General features: G+C 43.9%; 1 protein-coding gene across 3 annotated transcripts in view; it reads left to right on the top strand.

Annotated features, from left to right (window-relative positions):
• Nucleotides 1–27,650, top strand: part of CARD10 (caspase recruitment domain family member 10) — a 188,378-nt gene that overhangs the window by 151,071 nt on the left and 9,657 nt on the right. Inside the window, exons 19-20 of one of the 3 annotated variants that reach the window (XM_030210298.1) lie at nt 19,959–20,055; nt 25,732–25,896. The exons of 1 other annotated variant lie outside the window; for it this stretch is intronic. In XM_030210298.1, coding sequence (XP_030066158.1) covers nt 19,959–20,055; nt 25,732–25,896 — 262 coding nt within the window. The remainder of the gene's footprint in view (nt 1–19,958; nt 20,056–25,731; nt 25,897–27,650) is intronic. One more of the 3 variants, XM_030210306.1, reaches the window with a different exon arrangement.

Here is a 27,650-nt window from a genome sequence, read left to right as displayed (position 1 = left end):
GTGGTCGCGGGTATCCGTTCTCCGAGTGTCCGAACTCCAAAATTCTCCAGTACGGTTTGGCGCACAGCGGGGCTCGAGGCTTGACTCAAGGAGGTATGAGTTTTCGCCTTCCCCTTTCTCTTCCCCATGTTCTTGCGGGTTTCTGGCGTCTTCCCCGTTAGGAGCTCAAGGAGTCCAAACTCTCACATCGCTTCAGGCGCCATCTTGGATCCCCCTCCCCCTCCTTCCTACCGGGCCCGCACAGCGCCTCTCACCTCTCTGTAAAGGCGCTGCACAGGCAAGAAGAACACAGCTGATGCCTCTTCCAGTCTTCGCGTCTCTCCTTCGCTCCTGGGCCCGCCCCCGTCTGACGTAAGTAACACACAATTGATAACTGCTGCCAAAGACAAACTGTCTTTTGCTGTACTCTGGAACTCTTAACCAAGAAAAGCAATATTTCTGACTGAAAAAAAAAACTTTTTAAGTGACTTTAGAAAAAGAGCTAAACACTATATTGGAACAACATTTTTTTATCTGAATAAAGATATCTAAGGATAATTATCAAATTTTGTGGATATCTAAAAAGAGAACTGCATTACCATTGTTCTTAACTGCATTCCAAGGAGTGCTTAAGGTCAATTACTCTCCTTTGTCTTTCAATTACTTGAACTGCTCAGCTCTCCTCCTCTTCTCCATTGCCTGCAGTAATTCAAAACCTGCAACTTGAATAAAGAGAATTATCTGGATTTGTAACCATGAGAGCTACACTGTGGCCTGTTGCCTGCCTTTAACTCTCCTTTCACAGCTGTTCAACTGGCTATGGAAGAATGGCAGCTTGAAAGAGGAACCCAAGGAGTGCTTAAGGTCAATTACTCTCCTCTGTCATACAGATACCTGTCCTGCTCAGCTCTGTACTTGTAGCCATAATTCAATCAGTAAACAAAGGAAATTGACAATTCTATAACATGAGAGCTACACTGTGGCCTCTGGCACGCTCTAAACTTTCCTTTACTGCTGCATGACTAGAAAACACTGTACTAAGAAACACCCTAACTATAATGTCAGATACCTGCTAGAAAATGCCATTATATACTATCAGAACACTACTGTGGCTTCAGACCAGAACCAGATGGCTAACACTTGATGGCCTAATAAAACTTGTTACCTTTTGAAATTACCCAAACAAGTCTCTCCTTTGAAACACAAGTCTCAACTCACTCCTGTCCCCACCATTTATATCAACACCAGGTCTGTGTGATTCAAAAGAGGTAAACCAAATCAACCTACTCCTTATTTACTGTCCTCCAGGAACTTGGTCAAAGGCAGAACCTCAACTTGTAGAGATTACTTCCTCTGCCATGTCCCAATTTTGTAAGATTGTCTTCTTGGGAGACTTAAACCTACAATTGGAAAATGATGCAGAAAACAATGTCCACAACTTCAAATCATTCCCGAAGGACTGCGAACTAACTACATTCTCTGAGAGTGCAACTCATGAAAAAGGCCATTCGTTAGACTTGATGACTTCCTATCCTAATAACTTGATCAGTTAATTCAAATGGAAGCCAGTACCATGGCCTGACCACTTCCAACTGGATTTCACTATTGATATCTGTATGTCAAGCTTAATCAGGCACAAGTCCTCCAAACTCACCTCCACCAGAAGTAAAAGCAACGAGGTCACTTTCTGGTCTGAGCTAACAGATTCCCTTACTACCTCATATCCTACACATGGTTCGATCAAATCCCGCTGGGATACCAAGCTGAAATCCATACTAGACAAAATTGCTCCATTTACCACTAAAAAGTTCAAAACGTCCAGAAGTTCACCATGGATTAGAGAGGAACTATCCATCCTAAAAAAGGGAATGTCGACATTTTGAAAAGCAATGGAGAAAGAACAAAGATACTGCTGATACAGTGGTGGAAATAAGTATTTGATCCCTTGCTGATTTTGTAAGTTTGCCCACTGACAAAGACATGAGCAGCCCATAATTGAAGGGTAGGTTATTGGTAACAGTGAGAGATAGCACATCACAAATTAAATCCGGAAAATCACATTGTGGAAAGTATATGAATTTATTTGCATTCTGCAGAGGGAAATAAGTATTTGATTCCCCACCAACCAGTAAGAGATCTGGCCCCTACAGACCAGGTAGATGCTCCAAATCAACTCGTTACCTGCATGACAGACAGCTGTCGGCAATGGTCACCTGTATGAAAGACACCTGTCCACAGACTCAGTGAATCAGTCAGACTCTAACCTCTACAAAATGGCCAAGAGCAAGGAGCTGTCTAAGGATGTCAGGGACAAGATCATACACCTGCACAAGGCTGGAATGGGCTACAAAACCATCAGTAAGACGCTGGGCGAGAAGGAGACAACTGTTGGTGCCATAGTAAGAAAATGGAAGAAGTACAAAATGACTGTCAATCGACAAAGATCTGGGGCTCCACGCAAAATCTCACCTCGTGGGGTATCCTTGATCATGAGGAAGGTTAGAAATCAGCCTACAACTACAAGGGGGGAACTTGTCAATGATCTCAAGGCTGCTGGGACCACTGTCACCACGAAAACCATTGGTAACACATTACGACATAACGGATTGCAATCCTGCAGTGCCCGCAAGGTCCCCCTGCTCCGGAAGGCACATGTGACGGCCCGTCTGAAGTTTGCCAATGAACACCTGGATGATGCCGAGAGTGATTGGGAGAAGGTGCTGTGGTCAGATGAGACAAAAATTGAGCTCTTTGGCATGAACTCAACTCGCCGTGTTTGGAGGAAGAGAAATGCTGCCTATGACCCAAAGAACACCGTCCCCACTGTCAAGCATGGAGGTGGAAATGTTATGTTTTGGGGGTGTTTCTCTGCTAAGGGCACAGGACTACTTCACCGCATCAATGGGAGAATGGATGGGGCCATGTACCGTACAATTCTGAGTGACAACCTCCTTCCCTCCGCCAGGGCCTTAAAAATGGGTCGTGGCTGGGTCTTCCAGCACGACAATGACCCAAAACATACAGCCAAGGCAACAAAGGAGTGGCTCAGGAAGAAGCACATTAGGGTCATGGAGTGGCCTAGCCAGTCACCAGACCTTAATCCCATTGAAAACTTATGGAGGGAGCTGAAGCTGCGAGTTGCCAAGCGACAGCCCAGAACTCTTAATGATTTAGAGATGATCTGCAAAGAGGAGTGGACCAAAATTCCTCCTGACATGTGTGCAAACCTCATCATCAACTACAGAAGACGTCTGACCGCTGTGCTTGCCAACAAGGGTTTTGCCACCAAGTATTAGGTCTTGTTTGCCAGAGGGATTAAATACTTATTTCCCTCTGCAGAATGCAAATAAATTCATATACTTTCCACAATGTGATTTTCCGGATTTAATTTGTGATGTGCTATCTCTCACTGTTACCAATAACCTACCCTTCAATTATGGGCTGCTCATGTCTTTGTCAGTGGGCAAACTTACAAAATCAGCAAGGGATCAAATACTTATTTCCACCACTGTAAATCCAAATGGAAGTCACCCTTCTGATGCTACAAAAAGAAGGTAGCTGATTCAAAACATCAGTACTATAGCAGCCTAATAGGTCAAGATGATCTTGACAACAAAAAACTTTTCTCCTTAGTTAAAAAAACTAGCTTCCACTAATGATGATGAACATTCACAGAAAACATGCCCCACCGCCCAAGACCTAGCTGCTCATTAAGATCCTCCAAATTAGGTCTGAACTATCTAAAGCTACTCCAACAGAGGAAAATAGTCTAACCCGTAGTTCAGCCTCATTCGCCGGAAATCCTACAATCCAAGGACTCAAAACTGACCAAAACTGGGAATCTTTTCAACCACTAACAGTTGAGGATGTAAAATCACTGCTGTTGAAATGCGCCCAAGCCAACTACTTCCTGGATCAATGCCAAAAATACCTACTCAAATCCATCCCTATGGAAGCAGTAAACTGGGTACTTGATGATCTCAATGGGCTGTTAAAAACTGGCTGTCTTCCTCCTGATATGGGCAAAATTGTTCTCACTCTACTCAGGGCCGCCGAGGGGGGGGGAGGGGGAAATTCCCTGGGCCCGGGGCAGTGGGGGCGGTCATGGTGCTGCTGCTGCAATAGGGCTTCCGTCCCTGCGCCCCCCTCCAATTAGTGCGATGTATCGCTCTCCTTTCTGTCTCCACCCCCACCCCGCTCTCCAGGCCTTTAAACTTCCAAACCTCTGGCAGCGTGCATTAGAGATATGAGCACTGCCTTTGGCCAGCCCTGGAAGTCTCCCCTGTACCATGTCCTGCCTACACGGGAAGCTGTACAGAGAAAGCTTCCGGGGCAGGCTAAAGGCAGCTCTTACATCGCTGATGCTGCATGCCAGTGGGTCTGGAAAGCTTGGAGGCCTGCAGAGCGGGGTAGGGGGTGGAAAAGCGATGTCAGCCAGACCGCAGGGAACGGGAAAAGGGGGTGGATAGAGGAGGAAGATCACATGGCGATGCCAGTCCGAAGAGGAAGAAGGGGTGGAGAGAGGAAGAAGTGCAAAGCCAGCCCAGACCTCAAGGGAAGGGAAAAGGAGGGTGGACAGAGGAGGAAAAGCAATGCTAGACCGAAGGGGAAGAGGGGGTGGAGAGGCAGAGAGTGATGCCAGACCTCAGAGGAAGGGGGAAGAAGGAAGGAAAGTGATACCAGGCCACAGGGGAAGGAGAAAAGTAAAATATATAGGAGATACTGGAAAGCAGAAGATGGATGGGGATGAGGAGAGGAGAGATAAAGATGGAGAGAGGGGGAGATGTTGGAATGCATCATGTAAAAAGGACAGAGGGGGCACATGCTGGATGGAAGGGGCAGAGAAAGTGGGTAGACACCAATGGAAAGGGGGAGAGGAGGGCAGATGCAGAATGGAAGAGAGTGCAACAGTGGATGGAAGGGGCAGAGAAAGGGCAGACGCTGGATGGAAGGGGCAGAGAAAGTGGGCAAATGCTGGATGGAAGGGAGGGGGAGAGAGAGAGGGAGCAGATGCTGGATGGAAGGAAGAGAGTGAAGAGAAGATGAGGAAAGCAGAAACCAGACACGAGAAAGATAGAAAAAAGATTTATTATTATTATTTTATTTTTTTGCTTTAGGATAAAGTAATATTGTAGTTGTGGTGATAAATACAAAATGAAAATAAGGTGATCTTTCTATTAGACTAATTTTAATACATTTTTGACTAACTTTCAGAGACCAAAACCCCATCCTCAGGTCAGGACAGTGGAGGAGTGGTCTAGTGGTTAGGGTGGTAGACTTTGGTCCCGAGGAACTGAGTTCGATTCAGTGGTGTGCTGGAGCCGGCATGCAAGAGCCGGTTGTTGAAAATAGCGAGCCGGCTCTGGCTCTCCGCCCTCCCTCCTCCCTCCCTCCGGATCCGCCTCACCGCCCGCTTGTTTTTTTAAATTCTTCGCGTCCAGCGCTGAGTCGCCAACTGTCCTGAGTCCTCCCTTGCCGATTTGCGCTTTAAAAATGGCCACCAAGACTTCCAGAGGCGGCCTCGCGAGACTTCGGCTGAAGTCTCGGCGGCCATTCTGAAGCACGAATCGGCTAGGGAGGACTCAGGACAGTCGGCGACTCGGCGCTGGAAGCGAAGAATTTAAAAAACAAGCGGGCGGTGAGGGACCGGATCGGGAGGGAGGGAGGGAGGGAGGGAGGAGAAGAAGAATTCACAAAACAACTCGGGAGGGGGTGGCAGAGGGGAAAAGAGAGTCGCTGCTGGGCATGGGTGGATGGAGGGGGTCGCTGGACATGGGTGCATGCAGGGCAGGGGAGAGGAGGGTACACTGCTGGACATGGGTGCATGCAGGGCAGGGCAGAGGAGGGTCGCTGGGTATGGGTGCATGCAGGGCAGGGGAGAGGAGGGTCACTGCTGGACATGGGTGCATGCAGGGGAGAGAAGGGTCACTGCTGGACATCTGGGTGCATGCAGGGCAGGGCAGAGGAGGGTCGCTGGACATGGGTGCATGCAGGGCAGGGGAGAGGAGGGTCACTGCTGGACATGGGTGCATGCAGGGCAGGGGAGAGGAGGGTACACTGCTGGACATGGGTGCATGCAGGGCAGGGGAAAGGAGGGTCACTGCTGCACATGGGTGCATGCAGGGCAGGGGAGAGAGAAGAAATGCTGGACATGGATGGAGGGGAGAGAAGAGTGAGGAAGGAGATGAGATGAGGGAAAAGGAAGAGAGGAGAAAAACTGCACATGGATGAAGAAAATAGGCAGAAGCTGAGGACCAGAAATGAAGAAGGAGGAAAGAAATAAATGGAAAGGAAGCCCTGGAAACGGAGTTAAGAGGACAGATAGCAGCAGAATCAGATACTGGGCCAGCATGATCAGAAAAACAGTCACCAGACAACAAAGGTAGAAAAAAAATCATTTTATTTTCATTATAGTGTTTGGAATATGTTCACTTTGAGAATCAGGTGCTCAACATTAAAAGTTTATATGTATTTACTTATTTATGGCATTTTATCCCACATTAAACATGAATTAGATTGGAACCTGGGATCATTTAATTTTTTTTCCTGGAGAGAGTAATGCATTGCCCCCCTCCCCCGCTATAGCCAGCTCTGCAATTTTGGGAGGGCGCAGAGGTGGACGGAGGGGGGGGGGGGCGCAGTGGTGGACCAAGGAGAGAGCCTGTTGTTAAAAATTTACCAGCACACCACTGGTTCAATTCCTGGCAGACAGCTCCCTGTGACTCTGGGCAAGTCACTTAACCCTCCATTGCCTACCGCATTGAGCCTGCCATGAGTGGGAAAGCGCAGGGTACAAATGTAACAAAAATAAATACCATAACATACTGACCTGAGGAAGGAGGTTTTGGCCTCTGAAAGCTAATTGAAAAATGTATTAGTCCAATAAAATGGTATCATCTTATTTTCCATTTTTTATTTTATTTCTGTTTGTTAATTTGTAAAGTGGTGATTGGTATTTGTCAGTTTTTTCAAATTTACATCTGCTATCTTTATATTGCACAGTACTAGGGGACATGCAGCACTGTTTCTGTGGCGTTGCATTGTATGCAGAACCTGACTTATTGGGGGTTCAGTTTAATTTTTGTCTACATATTTCTGTTTTTAGTTTGTGTTTACTTATTCTATCCTTGGTGAGGATGTATCTGTGTTCTATGTGAAAAAGAAATGGTTTTGTGTTGGCAAGGATCATTTTCACTAATGTCTTGTTTAGTTTTACAATGGGTGTATTGATGTTCTAGCGCTCACTGCAATGTTTAAGATGCTGCCTTTTCCTAGGTGCACCCTTGTTGTGTGACTCGTGGATTATTATTAAAAATAATTTTTTCATATATAGGAGGGAGTGTTAAAAAATTATAGGCCCTGGGTGTCAAATACGCTAGGTACGCCACTGGTCCCACCTGCCCTCCGTCGTCGACCGTCTGCCACCGGGCTGGGCCCCCTGCATTGAAATCACAGTGCCTCTTACCTCCATGTGAAAGCGCTGCAGGCAGCAGCCGTTCGTCTCCTTTCGGGCCTCCTTCCCTCCCTGTGTCCCGCCCTCATCTGACGTAACTTCCGCGAGGGCAGGACACAGGGAGGGAAGGAGGCCTGCAGCGCTTTCATACGGAAGTGAGAGGTGCTGTGATTTCAATGCAGGGGCCCGGCCTGGTGGCGGACAGAGGGGGGAGGGTGGAGGGGGGAGTGGCAGCGGCGATAACCTCGGGGGGGGGGGGGGGCCGGGGGCACCCTTGTCCCGGGCCCGGCCCAGTCTCTCGGCGGCCCTGACTCTACTGTTGAAGGGATCTGGGCTAGATGTAACATCGAGAGATGTGACCAGAGACTTACCCTGTGCATTGAGCTGATGTCCTCATCTTGACTGAGGAAAGCACCCTGCTGGTTTTTTACGTTTCAATCTCATGTCCTGCTTGGACTATTAGCCCCTGACGCAGCCCTTGTGGGCGAAACACAGTCTGTGTCGGGCGAATCTCTGAAAATAAAGTTTTGAACCATATCACTGATTGATCTGCTTTGTTTGTCTCCACGTTGGATTTTGCAGATCGCTTGCCATCTTGTTTCCTAGATGTAACATCGCCTGCAAACTATCATCCAGTGGGAAGCATACCTGTTTTTACTAAAGTATTAGAAACTTACATCAGTAAACAGCTCTCTTTATATCTGGAAAAATATTTCTACATTACAGTGGTCACAATTTGGCTTCAGATCATCGCATAGTATGGACACATTGCTGCTAGTTTCAACTACATATGTCAAACAACACCTATGCAAAGGCGACCAAATAATTCTTCTCCAATTCGATATATCAGTGGTATTCACTGCGGTTGGCCACACATTGCTACTCGAATACCTGGACCAGATAGGAATAACAGGGACTGTGCTCAAATGGTTCAGTGAATTCCTTTCCAATCAAAGCTATTCTGTCAAGCAAAACAACCAACTTTCCAACTACCAGTCTTCTAACTGCAGGGTCCTGCAGGGATCTCCCCTCTCACCTATCCTGTTCAATCTCTTTATGTCATCCCTTGCCTCAATACACCTGGGTCTTAATGAACTACTATTATCCTACGCAGATGACATCCTGCTTCTCTTACCACTGACAGCATCAAACAAAGAAACAACTCAGTATGCGGTGAAGGCCATGACTGCTGTTAGCACCTGGACTCTGACCTATAAACTGAAATTGAATGCACAAAAAAACAAAGTCCTGTGGTTCTGAAATCAGGGAGTTGAGGTCCCATCATCAATATCTTTGCCCAATGGTCAAAGCTTTACCGTCAAGTCTGAAACCAGAGTACTAGGGGTCTTGATTCTTCACTCACCTTATCTTCCCTTATTATCTAGCTATGGAAGAAAACACTATTCAACATGAGACAGCTAAGCAGGGGCATAGCTACGGGTGGGCTTGGATGGGCCCAGGCCAACCCAGTTTAGCCTCAGGCCCGCCCGCCCAGAAGCAGATCCTTACCGTGACCGTCTCCCACCCCTGCCGCAGTGCTTCATTTAATGTTGTTGGCGCTGCTGTTACAGTTTCCCACCCCCGCGGCGGCGCTTTACACTTTACCTGACAGCAACGCTACAGATGCAGCGCTGACGTCCGACATCCTGCTCCGGGGCCTTCCGCGTCCCGCCTCCGTAACAGGAAGTTACATCATTAAATGAAGCGCTGCGGCAGGGGTGGGAGACTGGGACCAATATGATTTGAGAAAAAATGACCAGACAACAAAAAGGTATAAAAAATATTTTATTTTCAATGTTGTAAATATAATATGTTGGATTTGGAATGTACATCTTGCCAAAGTTGATAGTAAACATGGCTGGGGTCCAGGACAGAAATCTAGAAAAGGACCCCAAAGTCCATTACCAGGCTGTGCCTTCAGCTTCCAGCATGCAGGCTTTCTCTGGCCAAGGAACCAAGCACAATTGCCCTAGTTGCATCCCCTAACACCATCCCTGGCATGTGCCATCTTTATATTTTGCACAGGAGCAAATGCCTTTCTTTCTTGTTTCTCTGGTGTTGTACTACATGCAAGGTCTAGTTTCTTGGGGTTTCCGTTTAATTTATATTTCTAGAGTTTGTGGTCACTTATTCTGTATTTGGCATTTGTGTCTTGTGTGTGTGACTGAGGTATTCTGTTAGCATGAAGTTTCCATGTAGCATTCTGTAGTAATTTGGCTTGTTCAGCTTTCCTGATAAATGTATTTGTATTTTAGGGCCCTACTATAATATTTAAGGCACTTCTTTTTCATAGGTAGGATCTTTGTTTTTGGAAGTTAGTGTTGGCATGGTAGATTTGCTCTAGGTTCTGAGTGACTTTTGTTTTATAGATTTTTTTAAAGTTAATTTATAATATGTCTGTAATTGAGATTACACTAGAAAACAAAATTTCTTTATATGATGAGTTTTATGGAGAATTGTCCTTGCTGTGCTCTGTATCCATTGTTGGTGGATGGCCAGGAGGTTCTCCGGATGCAGAATGTGTTTGGCTTCAATACCATATATGTGTTGGAGGACCATGGCTCAGTGGGGCTGAATAGTGCAGTCTATTGTACTTCCCTTAGCTTTCAATTGGCCTGCAGCCACTGAAGCCTGCACTGCAACCCTCATTGAAGTTATGGGGAGTGGGGTAGGGACAGAGCATGGGTGCATCAGGTTTGCTGTTTTTTTCTTTTTCAAAAAAAGTTGGCAACTCTAGTGCCCACCCATCCAACCTGTTGGCCCACCCAAAAATTGCCTTCTGGCTACGCCACTGCAGCTAAGTCTAGTCAGATCATTCTTTGATCAAAAAGCCTTTGCGCTACTAGTCCAAATGTTAGTCCTACCTCACTTGGATTACTGTAATGTTCTATTAAGTGTGAATATTAGAAAAAACTGCAAATCATTCAGAATACAGCTGTTAGACTAATATTCAGATTGAATAGATATACTAGTGTTTCAACTCATCTTAACAAACTACACTGGCTTCTGATAGCAGAAAGACTCAGGTTCAAAGCTGCTTGTTTAGGTTTTCAAATCTTACAGAGTTTCACCTCTAAACTACTGACTAAGACCACTTCGCTACATTTGGTCCAGTCTGACAGACTGAAAGAACAAGTGATGCTAACGTCACCATTTCAAAAGACAATTTGAAATCAGAAGATTTTCAGCCCTTTATTCCCTGTATTTGGAGTTAAAATATGGAACTCTCTACCTAACGGCTGGGTTGTGTTTGTCTGTCTGGGTCACATGGGGTGTATTATAACTACTAGTGTTTTTGCAGCTTTCAGGCTGTGAGGTTGGATTTTCATATTGAATTTGAGAGCTTGGGTATACGTTTACTCTCTACCTATTGCCATCAGGGAAGGAAAAGGGAAATGGGACTTGATATACCACCTTTCTAAGGTTTTTGCAACTACATTCAAAGCAGTTTACATATATTCAGGTACTTATTTTTTGTACCAGGGGCAATGGAGGGTTAAGTGACTTGCCCAGAGTCACAAGGAGCTGCAGTGGGAATCAAACTCTGTTCGCCAGGATCAAAGTCCACTGCACTAACCACTAGGCTACTCCTCCACATCAGAACAGAAAACAGCTACCCTAGCTTCAAGAAGAGGCTAAAAAGCTTTCTCTTCCCAAAGACTGCTTCATAACAATCCATTGACTTTTACCTCCTAGTATGATCCATTATCCTATCCTATAATATCTTTGGTCTCATTCATTACACCAATGGTCTCTAATTGTTTTCATTCCTCACACTAACATTATCGGCTTCTGTCTCACCTAGAATCTAAACCACACTGAACCCTAGAAAGGGGGCATTAGTGGTATACAAGAATTGATTTGATTTGATTTGATTTGGAAGAGATATGCAAGCCTGCGATAAAGCCTTCAGTCCACACATTCATATGACATTATTATTGTGAATTCTTGATGTGACAGTTCTTTTTGTCCTAAGAATCTTGTTAAGGTTTAGAATCCAACTCAATCCCTGCCCCCCCCCAGGGCCTATTTTTATTATTTTCAAGTTCCCTTAATTAAAAACAATATCTACAAAAACATATGAAAAAGGCTTGTTGCTAGCAAAAACATGTTTGTTGATTGTCTACATTCTATTTTTCTAGTTTTTCCTATTTTCGTGTTAAAGGCAATCTACTTAACCTGTCACAGATGCTTTCTAAGGAAAACAGGGTATAAATTCTTACAATATCTTCCTGCCCATCCTGATGTAGGAGTGGATCACTGAACACTGGATACTACTCTATGTAAAAGGCAACACGTCAAAACGTCATGACGTCGAGGGCGGAGCTATAACACTCGAGGGCCGAAATGCGAGGCAAACGCGAACCCCGAACAAGTAACGCAAGTAGCTCCGAGGGACGGAGGGAGGGGGCCCCTTGCTAACGTCCGTTTCACTGAGAGCTGGCTTCTATCAACTTTAGAGCTTTGTATGGAACGGAAGTAACTCTGCATATAGCACCAACATGGGGAGTCTCATACATGTGCCAATGTTCTTGTTAAAAAGCTCTACAAATTTGTGTAATCCAAATGTCACTAAAACCTCTTGCAGCATGAGTTGAAATTTCTCTTTCAGGCCCTTTCAGGGGTGGAACTGCTCTGGAAGCAGCACAGGGATTTGCACCTCTAGAGCTATTTCAGCTGGGTTTCCAAGTGGGATGTGAGTAGGGGAGAATCAGGGGCTCGGGCTATTTGGATGGTCTTGCAGATAAGTGGGCTAACCCATTTTTCACATCTGAGGTGGTTGGCCTAGTTGTCCATATGCCCAATGGGGATAGCCTGTTTAATCACTTTCAAAAATCTGTGAAATTCATTGTCTTTATCTTAATCCACTTGTCCATAGGTAAATATTTATGTTTTGAGGCACTAGATCCAAAAATCTGCAAAACAACAAAATTGAGAGTTAGCCCACTTGTCCATGAGACCTTCTTTTTAAAACCCAGATTTTGGAAGAAAAATGTCTTTACTGCCTTTTATCTGCCTCCTTACAAATAAGCTGATCTCTGAACGATAGAGAGGTCCTGTAAAGGGTGAGCTGTCAGGACTCTCTCAGTCACGGGGCAAAGAAAAAATGGTGATTACCTTAGTCAGTTGCCAGGGCAGAGTAAGAACTAGTAGAGGGAAATCTATTGATACTAGCCTGGGCAGGAGGATCCAGGGGTCAGTATGAAAGACCAGAGGATTTTTACCCTAAGTGAGGGTGCCTTTGACACCTGACTACGCTGTCTGTTGTGGGTGTTTCAATAATGAAGGAAAAAGATCTGATGAAATACGATGCAGTTAAAAAGAGAAAGAAAATTGATGCACTCAGGTGGAAAATAAATACAGTTAATTGCAGATTTCATCAATGTTTTGTTATACTTTATTACAAAAATTCAATAAAATGTATTACAAACAAACAAACAAACAAAAGATTTCCAGGGCTTATACGCTGGGAAAAGAAAGACTTCAATTATCAAAGAACAGACGGAGATGGATCCATACTACTTACACAACTCATTAATCATATTCTGACATGTCAAAGTCTGTAATACCATCATGTCTATCATTTCCAGGTGCATGGAAACAAGAACAAGAGGGAGATATCCATCCGTGAACACCAAAGAGAAGGATTTGTTTAGTATTTCTACCTTTATCTCATCATTTGCTAAACATTAGTCCTTGGCATTTTCTGTCAAGTTCCACATCTGGCCTTCCTCCTTTCCTCAACATACTTGAAAAAACATCTTGTCAACTCACTTGGCATTTGCCATCCTGATCTCTCTGTTCATCTCTTTCAATTTTATCTGATACTCTTTCCTGTGTTCCTCTGTACCTTGCAAATGCTACAGCAAATCATGTTGGTTTATTTTTCATAACGGATTCACTTTATGATACTCATTCTTGCAGCCCATTTTAACTAGGTAACTTTCCTGGACAGCAGTCTAGGTACAATTTAACCACACCCCTGACATACAGTTTTCCCCTCCTCTTTTTAACTGGATTTCTGTATGTGATGTAGGTTCTTTGGTGGGGGAGGCAGCCTAACTAGCAAGACCAGGGTGTATTCTGTATTTTGTATTAGATGTTCTGAGTCTGGCAGAGCTTCACAAAGGGGTCCTTTTACTAAGGTGCGCTGAAAAATGGCGTGCAATAGTGTAGACACGTGTTTTGGGCGCGCACAGAATCATTTTTTAGCACACCTACAAAAATTACCTTTTTTTTTTTTTTTGCTGAAAATGGACGTGCGTCAAAATGAAAATTGCCGCACGTCCATTTTGGGTCTAAGATCTTACCGCAAGTCATTGACCTAGCGGTAAGGTCTCACATGGTAACCGGGCGGTAATGGTCTATGTGCGTCAAATGCCACTTGATGCGCGTAGCTACCACACGCCAGAAAATAAAAAAATATTTTTCAGATGTGTGTAGTGGGCGCACGCCAAAATTGAAATTACCGCAAGGGCCACATTGTAACCGGGCGGTAACTCCAATTTGGCGCGGGCTGGGTGAACGTAGGCACCTATACGGCTTAGTAAAAGGGCCCCTGAATTGCATGATACAATATAATTTGAAAATTGGGTGTAGAGTCTCATAGGTACAGTTCACTCTAATGCAGGGGTGTGTAACAATGGTCCTTGAGGGCCACAATCCAGTTGGGTTTTCAAGATTTCCATAATGAATATGCATGGAATCTATTTGGATACAATGGAAACAGTACATGCAGATCAATCTGATGCATAAACATTATGGAAATCTTGAAAACCCAACTGGGTTGTGGCCCTCGAGGACCATGTTTACCCAACCCTTCTCTAGGAAGTAGGAACCTAAACACCACAGCTGCCAAGTTACCCAGTTCCAGCAGGGAAATGTTTTGGGTAGTCCAGGTTTTGAATTTATATCCCTAGGCAGTATGGTATTTGTAGTCCTTGATTTTACTCATTGACATCAATACTGTGAGCCCCATAGTGCGTCAACATAGGGATCTTAGAAATACAGGACTGGCTTAAAATCTCTCTCCTGCAATGGGTAATATAGCAGTTCTGCATATATACTACCCCACCCAGTTTTGTGCCAGCTACATTCTAAGTTGGAGGTATTAGAAAGTGTAGCAGGCTAGTTGCCACCCACTAATTCCCACATGGACAGTTCTTTCCTAGGACTTTTCCCCAAGTTGGACAATTGCCTCCTAGGACTGTCCCGTCCCGTCCCCCCCCCCCCCCCCCCCCCCCCCCCCGGCTATTTCTTACTGGCATGTAGTTTTCATTTTTTTTTTCTTGTGTTGATGTTCTGTTGAGGTTTTATTTCTTATGCATTGTATTTTTTTAATGAGAAGTTTTGTGTGGTGTGGATGTGTTGGTAATATTTTGTATAAGTTTTTTTATATGTATTATATTTTATGCTGTTTATTAATTTGGATTTTGGTTTGTTTTGGGTTTTTTGGTGTGGTTTGGCATGTTAAAGGTAATGTTTGGGGGTATATGGGGGGCATTGCCCCCCCAAATGATCTGGAATGGAATAGGGAAGGAGATAAGTTTCAGATTGTGATGCTTCATGATTGTTAACCGTGGGAAATGTCCTCCCTGGCGTGGTGGGAACTGGTTAGGTGGTAATTGTCCTTGGTGGCAATTTTCCAGATGGAAATTGGTGAGTGAGAACTGTCCGGTGGGAACTGTCCAGGTGGGAACTGACCTAGAACCATTAGAAAGTGCTTTCAGAGCTACAAATTAATTCCTCAGATTTGTGAAGTTACTTAATGGAAGTGTTAAAAGTTCCATCGGTAAACTTCAGTGGGTGCATTTACATATGATTGTTACAGGTTTTGTGTGGCTGTTTTATAAAGATAGCCGAGATTGGGTGGCAGAGCTGGTGGGGGGAGGCGGGGCTGGTGGTTGGGAGGTGGGCCTTGTTCTGGGCAGACTTCTATGGTCTGTGCCCTGAAAATGGCAGAAACAAATCAAGGTCAGGTATACACATAAAGTAGCACATATGAGTTTAAATTGTTGGGCAGACTAGATGGACTGTGTAGATCTTTTTCTGCCATCATCTACTATGTTAGTACCGTAGTGAGCTACAATTGTGCTCTGTGCAACTCGCCACTGATTCCACCCCACCCTGCCTGCCTTGAGCTTGCCTACTTTTACCCAATCTACGCGTAGATTCCTGAAGGTAAAATACATGCCTATAATTTAGGTTTGAACACTTACACCAGCCATAGAGTTGGTGTAAATGCTTGAGTCTAAATTGCTGAAACATGCATGGAATCAGGCTGCTGGCATCAACATTTAAAAAGGAGCTAGAGTAACTTTTAAACTAGAAATTGGGGGAAGGCTGACAGTTGCTCAAAAGCGCATGGTTCGGAACAAGGTATCTTTAAAAGATATCACTAAAACAGGGAAGACAGGGCATCCCTATAGCAAGACTGCAGTAGAGACCACAGGTGTCTTTAAATACAGAGCAGATAGATTTTCAAAGACTGCAAATTATCATTGTCAACTGTGAGCAAGATGTAAATAGGAACAACAAAAATTGTTTGAAATGTCTATATGCAAATGCCAGAAGCCTAAGAAATAAGAAGGAAGAATTAGAACATGTTGCACTAAATGAAAAGATAAAATAGGCATCTCTGAGACCTAGTGGAAGGAACAAAACCATTGGGACACTGTCATACCAGGGTACAAATTATATCACAGTGACAGGGAAGATCGAATTAGTGGAGGGGTAGTATTGTATGTTAACGAGAGCCTTGAATCAAATAGATTGAAAATTCTGCAGGATGCAAAAAACATCTTGGAATCCCTATGGATTGAAATTCCATGTGTAAAGGGGAAAAGGATAGTGATAGGAGTGTACTACCGTCTGCCTGGCCAGGATGAACAGACGGATGTAGAAATGTTAAAGGAAATTAGGGAGGCTAACAAACTGAGGAACACAATAATAATGGGTGATTTCAGTTACCCCGATATTGACTGGGTAAAGGTAAAAATCAAGGCATTCCGGTGAGGTAAAATTTATTGATATAATCAAGGATTGCTTTATGGAGCAGCTGATTCATGATCCAACAAAAGGGAGAACAATTCTAGACCTAGTCCTTAGTGGAGCGCATGATCTGGTGTAATAGGTAATGGTGCTGGGTTCACTTGAAAACAGTGATCATAACATGGTCAGATTTGATATAAGCTCTGGAGTAAGTACACACAGGAAATCCAGTACATTAGCATTTAACTTTCAAATAGGAGACTGTGATGAAATAAGGAGAATGGTAAACAAAAAAACCCCGTAGAGAAGCAGCTGCAAAGTTCAAAAATTAAAATCAGGCGTGGATGTTATTCAAAAATAAAGGCGCGGTGATTGGCTGAGAGAGACCTGAAGGGGTATAATCAAAAGGGAGGGACATCCAACTAAGTGGAGCTGTGGCCAAGTGGTTATATCACTGGTCTTGTAATGCAGAGGTGGCCAGTTCAAACCCCACTGTTATACTAAAAAAGCTATGAGCAAAAACAGTTTTGATTTCCCTGTGCGGGGAGAAAGACGGCCATCAAGAGAACAACGGCCAGGCCATTAAGGGAAGTGCACGTCAGGGGCTTTTTTAATTTGTATGAAGTCTTTATTGAACATTTCTCAAAACAGTATCACAAAATACAGCACTCCAGAACAAGTAAGTCATAACATAACTGATCAGCAAGATCCTTTTTTTTTTCACGAGCTGGCCGACTGGCTTCCCCTCCTAGGGAAGGAAATTCGTGTGCAAATGAGCAGCTCATTTGCATGCGATTTCCTTCATGCATGCCCTTCCCTTACCGATTCGCTAAGGGATCAGTAAGGGAAAGACTCTTCCGTGCAGTTTAGTGCACCTGGCTTTAAATCTGCTCCAGGGACCTGCATACTGCTGTCATGGAGCTGGCTGGCATAGAGGCTGTCAAAAAAATGTTTTAAAGTTTTTTTTTTTTTGGTGGGAGGGGGTTGGTAACCACTGGGGGAGTATGGGGAGGTCATCCCCGATTCCTTCCGGTGGTCATCTGGTCAGTTTGGGCACCTTTTTGAGACTTGGTCATGAAAATAAATAGGCCAAGTAAAACCGGCCAAATGCTCGTCATCGCCGGTTTTCTTTTTTCCATTATCAGCTGAAGCCGGCCATCTCGTAAGCACACCCATGTCCCGCCTTCGCTACCCTGCCGACACGCCCCCTTGAAGTTTGGCCACCTCCGCGACGGAATGCCAGCGAGTGTGTCCAAAAATCGGCTTTCGATTATACCGATTTGGCCGGTTTTAGGAGATGGCCGGCCATCTCCCGATTTGTGTTGGAAGATCGCCGGCGATCTCTTTCGAAAATAAGTCTGATAGTGTACAAACCCTTTTCCCATAGTTTTAAACTGAAATTTTCTCTAGAAATAGGCACTTTCCCCCATAGTTTTAAACTGAAACCTTTTCTAGAGGTAGAAACTAAACAGCCAAAAATGCTTGTTCTAAAAGGCAGTTATTTTCTGTTCCTTGGCTGCTGGAGAGGTAGCACATCCAGCTACCTCAATTAAGTGTTAATTAAGGTGTGTTGCTGAGTCAGCTTCAAAGAGCCTGTTTAAAAAAGGCCCCTTTGATTCAAAACTGTATAAAGAGGAAAGGTCCCACTGAACGTTCTTTCTGAGAAGTTCCGAGAGAAGAGGACATTTCTCTGGTAAGTGATCACTATTTTGCTTTGTGCTTTGGGAACTTAAAGATTGGGGTTTAAAGGAGGAATTGTAGGTTAGTGATAGGCAAAATAAAAATATAAAAAGCAAATTTTATCAACTAATCTCCATAGTCTTTTCCACTTAGTTTTAAAAACTTTGTACCACAGCATTAACAGAATCTAGCAGGTACTGCAGGATCTAGTTTATTGTGTTCAATTCTGGTCAACGCATCTCAAAAAAGATATAGTGGAATTAGAAAAGGTGCAGAGAAGGGTGACGAAAATGATAAAGGGGATGGGACGACTTCCCTATGAGGAAAGGCTAAAGCGGCTAGGGCTCTTCAGCTTGGAAAAAAGGCAGCTGAGGGGAGATATGATAGAGCTTCTTTAAAATAATGAGTGGAGTTGAATGGGTAGATGTGAAGCGTCTGTTCATGCTTTCCAAAAATACTAGGATTAGGGGGCATGCAATGAAGCTACAATGTAGTAAATTTAAAACAAATTGGAGAAAAATGTTCTTCACTCAAAGTGTAATTAAACTCTGGAATTCGTTGCCAGAGAATGTGGTAAAGGCGGTTAGCTTAGCGGAGTTTAAAAAAGGTTTGGACGGCTTCCTAAAGGAAAAGTCCATAGACCATTATTAAATGGACTTGGGGAAATTCCACCATTTCTGGGATAAGCAGTATAAAATGTTTTGTACTTTTTTGGGATCTTGCCAGGTATTTGTGACCTGGATTGGCCACTGTTGGAAACAGGATGCTGGGCTTGATGGACCTTTGGGTCTTTCCCAGTATGGCAATATCTATGTACTTATGAGAGAGATACATCGTACACCTGGCTCCAGAGAAATTAGGGACAGAAGATGCTGATATTTTGGGTTTGTTTTTCCTTTCATTCCGCACTCTCTCTCTTTTCTTTCACAATGTGTTCTGGTCATTTATGTGTGTACTTGGCATCTAAATGTTGGTGCCCATGTTATAGAATTTTCTCCAAAGTGGTTTCTCTGTGCCCCTGGCGGCAGCCCTCTTCAGAGCAGCAGTGTTATGATGTCATGTGTGACATCATAACTAGTCTAAACCATCTGGTCCAGTGAGCTTGAAGTAATTCGTATCTTGTTTACTAAAATGACAACGTTTAGGTATTTAGGGAAACTTTATGTAATGGTAGTGTGATGTAAATTGGGGTACACTACTGAACAATTGAATCCTAAAAAGAAATGGTGATTTAACAGTAAGTTTATGTAATTGTGGGTGACTGTGTGTATGCATATTTTTGATATACTACACAGAATAATTTCATTTTGTAGCAACTAAAGGTCAGATTTACCTGTTTCACTGCAAAACAGAATGAAATAGAAGTTTGCTCATATGGCATATTTAAACAAAACACAGTCATATTGTGAGACATTGAGCATAGCTATAATAATAATGAAAGGACAGCCTCATGATTCTGAGCAAGCTAGGAAGAGGTGAGGTGAGAAAAGATATTTTAAATGGGGAGTGTGGTGGAGAGGAGAACAGTTAGAAAGAGAAAAGTGATTCTAAAGTGAGGGGGGGGGGGGCAGAGATATAAAGACCGGTGTTCATCAGAAAAAGCTGTTTGTGCCTCAGAGCAGAAGATACAGGGAAGATACAGGGAGTGGAACAGGGAAAAATGTGAGATTGAAACTTGCCCCCCTGTATGCTAAGCTGTGTGGCAATGGCGACACGGTCAGTTTAAAGGGGCCCTTTTACTAAAGGGTTGGCGTGCATGCCAATCTGGAACTACTGCCGGGCTACCACAAATGAGGGAGAGGGGTGAGGGAGGGAAAACCAAGCATTATTTTTAAGCCACCATTTTCTTCTTCAGTTGAGAAAATGCACCCCAGAGAATCTCCAGTCACCGAAAAACAAGACCCAGGCTGATTCAAAGAAACCTTCCCTCAGTTCTCCATGGCCCAGCCAAGGTGAGTTCAGTCACCTCACTTCCTCTGAATGCAATGTATTGACTAAGGAGGCAGATCTGCCTCTATCATGCTACAGATATAGTGGAATTAGAAAAGGTACAGAAAAGGGTGACGAAAATGATAAAGGGGATGGGATGACTTCCCTATGAAGAAAGGCTAAAGAGGCTAGGACTCTTCAGCTTGGAGAAGAGATGGCTGAGGGGAAATTTGATGCAGGTCTATAAAATAATGAGTGGAATGGAATGGGTGAACGTGAATCATTTGTTTACTCTTTTCAAGAGAAGTCCTTAAGCCGTTATTAAGATGGACTTGGGAAAACCCATTGCTTATTTCTAGGATAAGCAGCATAAAGTCTGTTTAACTTTTTTGGGATCTTGCCTGGTACTTGTGACCTTGATTGGCCACTGTTGGAAACAGGATACTGGGTTTGACGGACCTTTGGTCTGTCCCAGTATGGCGATTATTATGTGCTTATGACCTGAAGAACTGTAAAGCTAGCACTGCCTGGTAGTCGAAGTGTAATACAATACACAGTTTTAAAAAAAAGTTTGTTTTCTGCATAACTCTGTCAAAACTTGACCACTTTGAAGAAAATTTGGGATATTTATTTATTTATTTATTAGGATTTATTTACCGCTTTTTTGAAGGAATTTACTAAAGGTGGTGTACAGTAAGAATAGATCAAACATGAGCAATAGACAATTACAGCAGTAAAAATATTCAAAAACAATACAAAGTATGGCATAGTATACTACTTACAATGTCAACACAATACGTAATAGAACATTATAGGGTAAGGCAAAGATGTAACATATCGAAGGGTAAGAAAGTAGGAAGAGTTAGAAAGTAAGGCGATTGATATATCATCCTGAATAAATATGAAATAATTCTACACTCACGCCAGCCACCTCATCTAAACGACATCACCACCACCTAGCGATTATTGTCACGATACGTGCAGATGCCATTTTGCTTTAAATATAAACAGTTATGGTGGATCTGATTGTTAGTAAAAATTTCTATCTGGAGAAAGATTATGGTTCTCATAGACTGGTGCATGAATTTCCAAAAAAAAAAAAAACAGGTGGAAGAGGGTAAGCAAAGAATATATCTTGAAGAAATTGAGAAAAACAGGCTCAACTGTTTGCAAATCAGGAAGCATCAGTGCCTGATCAGTTCAACTGAAGAAAACATTGCGACAATTGAAGAACTTGTTCTGAGTCATGAGAATGCACCTAAAACTTACAAGTCCATTCATCAAATTAGTCGAGCAACTGACATTTCTCAGTCAATGGTGTTTCAAATCGTCCACAGTGATCTTGACCTCTTAAACAGAGGCGAGTGCAACAACTAACCAAGAACAACCACATTGCTCGTGTGACATGATTGAAGCAACTCCTTTGCAAGTTCCTCCCACATGTTATCAATCTCATTTGGTTTACAAATGAGACATTTTTCATGTTTGAGCCAACTATCAACAACACAAAATGACCGACTTTGCATACAGACTGCAGTGAAGAAGTGCAATATTGCTGCCAATCATCTTCTGCATACTGACTCAACATTCAGCAAATCAGTCATCCAAAATAGGATGCACAAAGCTTTTCTTCATCGATCCAGATGCAGAGAATTATGCCGAGTATTATTGTGAAGTTTTACTATCACAGCAACTGCTACCGACTATTCAGTGTGTTGTTAGTAACGCTTATGAATTTCAGCAAGACAATACACCTGCTCATCGAGCTTGTGAAACCATCCAGCTGCTGCAGAAAATGATTCTGGATTTCATTTCTCCAGCCTTGTTGTCCCCTAACAGTACAGACCTGAACCTTGTTGACAGGGTTGGTTCAAGAGGTTGTAGTGCCCTGAGCCAACTTATAATTTTATTCCCCCTGTCCCACTTCCTGCTGGCTCCTGCAACCCACTTGCCACGTGCCTCACCCCCTGGAATATTTTCTTCTTTTATCCCAGCTTTCTTCCTCCCAGCAGCCCCCATCCAATATTTTCTTTCCTTTTCCCTGCTTTCCTTTCCTTCCTCAGGCCCCCTTCTGGAATGTTTTCTTCTTTTCTCTCTGTTTTCCACCTAGACCCCCATAATGTTTCTTCTCTTCTCCTTGCTTTCCTCCCCAGTCTCCCTCCCAAAATATTTTCTCCTGTTCTTCAAGCTTTCTTCCCTCAAGACCCTCTTGAAATATTTCCCCCTCTTCTCCCAGTCCCCTGCCCTCAGAATATTTCATTTCCCAGCTCTCCTCCCCCCCCAAGAATATTTATTTCTCTCTACTTTCTTTAGGTTCCCCCATAATTTTTCTTTTCTTGGCCCTTCTTCGTCCCCTCCAAAATATTTTCTCCAGTTCTCCCAGCTTTCATCCTTCTTTGATCCTGTCCAGTACCTGCACTTTCTCCCTATCATCATCATAACCCTCCCCTACATCTCTCTTCTAGGCTGACGTCTGTTGCCCTTCAACAATCCCACTCCCTGCCACTTCTGGGGCCTCCAAACCCCCATCCTCTTCCTGTGCTATTGCAAGCTCCTCTTCCCACCCATTGCTGCCTCTACCTGCCTCCTGATATCTCATTGAGTCTGCTGCTGCTCCCTGAAAAAAAAAAAAGAAACAATGAGTGTGAGGCCAGTCTCGCCCTCTCTGATGTGAACCTCTGATATTTGCTTGCAGAGAGGGCAGGACTGGCAAGGTATTTGAAGCACGCCGGAAGTTGAATGGCACTGCGCTCACTGTTTCTTTTTTTTTTTTTCCAGGGTGCAGCAGCAGACTTGGTGAGTTACTGGGAGACAGAGGTGGCCCCGAAAGAGGAGGGAAGTAGGCAGGGCTTTCTTTGAGGGGGTACTTGGGGGTACTGAGTACCGGCACCTTTTCCATTGTCTAATAAAATTGACCTATGTTTCCCAAGTTTTAATGAAAGAGCTCAGGCTCAACACACCAATTTTGCCTTGTCATAGATTCTGTGACTGGTTGCAGGGGGCCTGGCTATTGTGGGGTGGGTCCCTCAGTGATCACCCCACCCCTGAAGGATGGCCTAGCATTTGAGTACTGGTACCTTTTTCGCTAGAAAAAATGCACTGGAAGTAGGTGACAGTTGGTGGGGAAGCAGGGTTTTGGTGTTCTTGAATATACCACCCTGAGCCAGTGCCTCAAATGGTTCATAGCTTGTATCAGCCCTGCATGTTGATTTGGGGGTCTTAAGCAGCAGTAAAGGTTGATTCATGACACTGATGACCTTAAGCAACATCTTGCTGAGGTGTGGGCCATCTTGAGTCAGGTTGTCATTGATGCTACTGTTGATCAGTGGAGAAAACGATTCCAAGCATGTGTGTGTGTCAGTGGGGGCCATTTTGAACATTTGCTTACTGCAAATTTATTCAGGATGATATATCTGACATTTTATTGAAATTGGTCAAGTTTTGATAGAGTTATGCAGAAAACCAGCGTTGTATAGTTTTTTTTTTAACAATGTAGTTACTCTGTAGTGTAGCAATATTTAAGAAGAAAGATTTTCACACCTTTGTTTTTCTTGCTTTTTTTATTCTCATTTTCATCCTTTCTTACTTGTTCCTTTCACATAAGTCCATTTCATCTTCTTTTCTTTACACTTCATATTTTCATTTTTAAATATTTTCTCAGTGTCTTCCATTGTTTTAATTTTCCTGCCCCTTTGATTTCTGTTTTCTACCATTCTCTCAGGCTTTCTTGTAGAAATTTCTGTCTTGCTGCCCATTATTCTTTGCTGATCTCATTCCCACATACCATTTCTCTTCTGTCAATTATTCTGTTTTCTTTTGTTTATCTGTATCCTGCCTCATGGTATTTTCCATACTTATCATCCCCCTGCCCCATATCTCACACATGCATCCAAACACCTCACTCCCATCTTGCTAGAGGCTGCCCAAATTTCATGTTCCATTTTGGATTCAGCACTGAAACTGTCCCGAAATCCAAATTTGGGTTTCTGATGAAAATACACTTGCATTTTTGGCTTAAACCAAAGCGTCCTTTCTTTCCCCACCACTTGGCCTGTGCATTTGTGTGTGTCGGGGTGGTGGTAGTGCTAGCAGCCCCAGAGGACCCGCTGTTTGCTGGGAGAGGAGGAGGAGGTGCCATTTTTTGTTTTGGGTTCAGTTTCCACTGAAACCAAAAGCAAATTTTGGCTGCTGATTCGGTTTCAGTCAAAACCGAGAATCCCAGTTTCAGTTGGCCTGTAAATCTTGCAAACAAATTTATCCATCTCCAGCTCTCTCTCTCTCTCCCCCCAGAGACCTTATTGCTCTCCACTCTGACATGCTTCTCACACATAAATTTACCATATGGCTCCAGAAAAAGGAGGACGGATTGAGCTAGCCGGGTTTTACTTCCATTGCTTTCCATTGAAAGCAATGGAAGTAAAACCCAGCTGGCTCAATTACTTCCATTGAAAGCAATTGCTTTCCATTGAAAGCAATGGAAGTAAAACCCGGCTGGCTCAATCCGTCCTCCTTTTTCTGGAGCCATATGGTAACCCTACAATACTTCTTCTCTCATCTCTCTTCTCTACCTCTCCTTCATGCTCTAGTCTTTCTTTTCCATCCTGCCCTTCCTGCCTCTCATCTGTCTTCTACACTCTCTCCTACCCCCCCTCTCTTCTACATCTCTTTCCCTCCATCTTTCGTCTCCACCTTTTCCTTTTTCCTCCCTTCCTCATCTATCCAGGGAGGGGACCTACCTAGACTGCAGGAGGTGAGGAGGTCAGGGGATCGTTCCTGGGGAAGTAGTGGGAGGGGTTTCTGACTTATGGCCTGGGGGAGGGGGAAGAGAGGAGAGGGGATTTTCAGGGGATCGGGGGTGGGGGGAGGACTAACCCAAATAGAAGTTATGCTGATCCTGGCTGCCGGGGCCTGCATAGCTCTCTTATGTAGGCCCAGCTGAATATTGGCCAGGCCCACATAAGCTCTGGTGGCCAGCCTTCCCAACATTTGTCGCCAATATTCAGTGCTGGTGCCTGGACATGGCCGGGCAATAATTATTGGGGGCTAATCTAGCCAACAACGGTATGCATTAAAAAAAATGCTGACCGCTTTTGGCTGAATATTGGGGGGGGGGGGAGTATTTTTTCAGTCAGCCCCCAATAAAGCTGTGAAGTTTGTTGATGCAGGTTATAACATAGTTGGTTTTAAAACAGGTTTGGATAAGTATTTGAAGGGCAGGTCCATTCATATTTCTCACTCAGGTAGATATGGGTATTGCCAGCTCTTATTTCTGGGAGTGAGCCACAGTGAAACAATACTTCCAAGGATTTTGGACTGGTTGCTGCCAGAGACAGAATGCAGGGTTCAGTGGACCACTGGTCTATCCAGCATGGCACATCTTATGTTCTATTAATTTCACAGTGAAAGCATATGAGTTGGCATTCACACACAATGATGGCCCCTAGGATGGGAGATGGAGATTGATCTACAGCAGGGATTCTCAACCCAGTCCTTGGGTCACACCCAGCCAGTTGGGTTTTCAGGATATCCACAATAAATATACATAAGAGAGATATACTTACCAAGGAGGCAGTACATGCAAATCTAAGTCATGCATATGCATTGTGGATATCCTGAAAACCTGACTGGATGAGTGTGCCTTCGGTTGAGAAGTGCTGATCTAGAGAAAGATGCTGAAAATATTTTCCTCCTGCTCACAGATGAGGAAGAAGAATTTTTGCTAAAACCGTACAGCGTTTTATGGCCACAGAAGATCCAGACACGACGCCCAGTGATCTTCTCTCCAGCTGTGCTGGCAAGGGGACTGATCCGGAGCCTGCTGGAGCTGCCTGCTTCACGCCTGGACTTTGACGTGTGTTCATCAGGTACTTAACCAGAACCACAGGCATGTCTGCTGGCTGGGCTTTTTGCTTCTATCTCAAGGTAAAATCTCCCATCTGGATCTTTGTGTGCAAACCTTTCAGAGACGTGTCTGCACAGTCTGCTAAAGATTAAATATCTACCTCATCCAGAATTCAGAACAAGAAAATCTTAGTTGATAATATTAGTTAAGATAGTTCTTTCTCAGCTGTATTAACTTAGTTTTTTCCATGTAAAAATAAACTGGCTGATACTCAGCTGGTGGCAGTCAGCGTTTTTATTTTTTTTTTTTAAATTTTTAGGCAGTTACTGTCACTGGCTACATTAGCTCCCAATATTTACTGCCAGGCCATGTCCAGGCACCAGTACTGAATATTGTGGGGCTAAATGTGGTGGGGATGGCTGCCGTTGCTTGTGTGGGTACTGGCCAATATTTTAATGTGCTTTTATTGCTGCGATCTCCCCTCCATCCCATGCCATGTATAAGCCAAGCTGTCCCTCCCCCCAGAAGGTTGCCCACCCCTCCATTGGTCTATGTAGGCCCCCCCCTGGGCTTACCTCTGCTTGCTGGTAGTCCAGTGGATCGTTGAGGGCAGGAGTTTAGCTCCCTCGCTCCTGCCCCTTGTGGTTGGGCTGAGGAAATGCCAGCTCATGGTACTTGTGTACCTTCCAGGAGGGAAGGGGGGGGGCATGGTGCAGGCTGGAGGGAGGGAGGAAGGGGGCTGGAAGTGGGATCATGGCAATAAAGGCACATTAAAAAGTAATGTGGTGCTGGCCAATATTCAGTGCCAGCACCCGCATCGCTCAGCAGCCTAATGTAGGGCAGCTTTTGAGCTATTCTAAATTAGGCCGTTGAATGATGTGAGTGCCGGCATTGAATATTACTGGCACCCGCATAACCCCAGGCTCCTCCCTAACACCCCCCATCCATAGCGCCCCTAACCTACCCATTTTTGTCAGCAGTCAGAGGTGATATTCAGTGTCACTGCCCACTTTAGTGCTGCTGAATATCAGGTGGTAGGCAGTGACAGGCGATTTATTTCTTTGAATATCAGATGGATATTTTCTGATTTTCCTATTTCACCTTCTTTTCCCTTGCTTGTGTGTTTACTCTTAACTTTTCACTGAATTATTTTTCTTCTCTTTTTAAACTTTATTTTCTCTCACCATCTGTCACATTTCCACCAAGCCTCCTGAAGTCTCTCACAAAGTAAACCTTTTTAGCACTTTTTCCTTTGACCCTTCTTTTAGTGTTTTCTTTTTTCATTCCTCTCTCTGGAATCTCATCCTCTCTCTTTTGTTTTCCCTTTTAATTTCTTCCTTCAGTCCCTGCTCTCATTTGGTTGTCTTTTGCTCCTTATCTATCACTTTATCTACTCTTCCTCTTGTTGTCTCTCTTCACCTTTCATCTCCACATTATCGGGGGAATTCTGTATATGGTTCTCAATGTTGCACACGCAAATTGGAGCATGTGCCTAATTTCCACACTCAATGTAATTGAGTAATGAGCCAATTAGCATGGATAATTGTGCTAACAATCAATTATTGACACTAATTGGCAACAATGATTTACACACACATCTTGCTAGATGCTATGCTATAAAGATGCTGAACATACATGAGAGAGATGTGCATGTATGGCTTCCGTTGTATGTGAATTCTTGTGAATATCCTGAAAACTAAACTGTAGAGCTGAGGTTCTCAACCTAGTCCTCAGGACACACGTGCTGCCAGTCAGGTTTTCAAGATATTCACAATA

This window comes from Microcaecilia unicolor, chromosome 1 (genome assembly GCF_901765095.1).
Source record: "Microcaecilia unicolor chromosome 1, aMicUni1.1, whole genome shotgun sequence".
Lineage (NCBI taxonomy): Eukaryota > Metazoa > Chordata > Amphibia > Gymnophiona > Siphonopidae > Microcaecilia > Microcaecilia unicolor.
The sequence above is the reverse complement of the archived record's forward strand: the minus strand, read 5'-3'. Positions and strand labels throughout refer to the sequence as shown.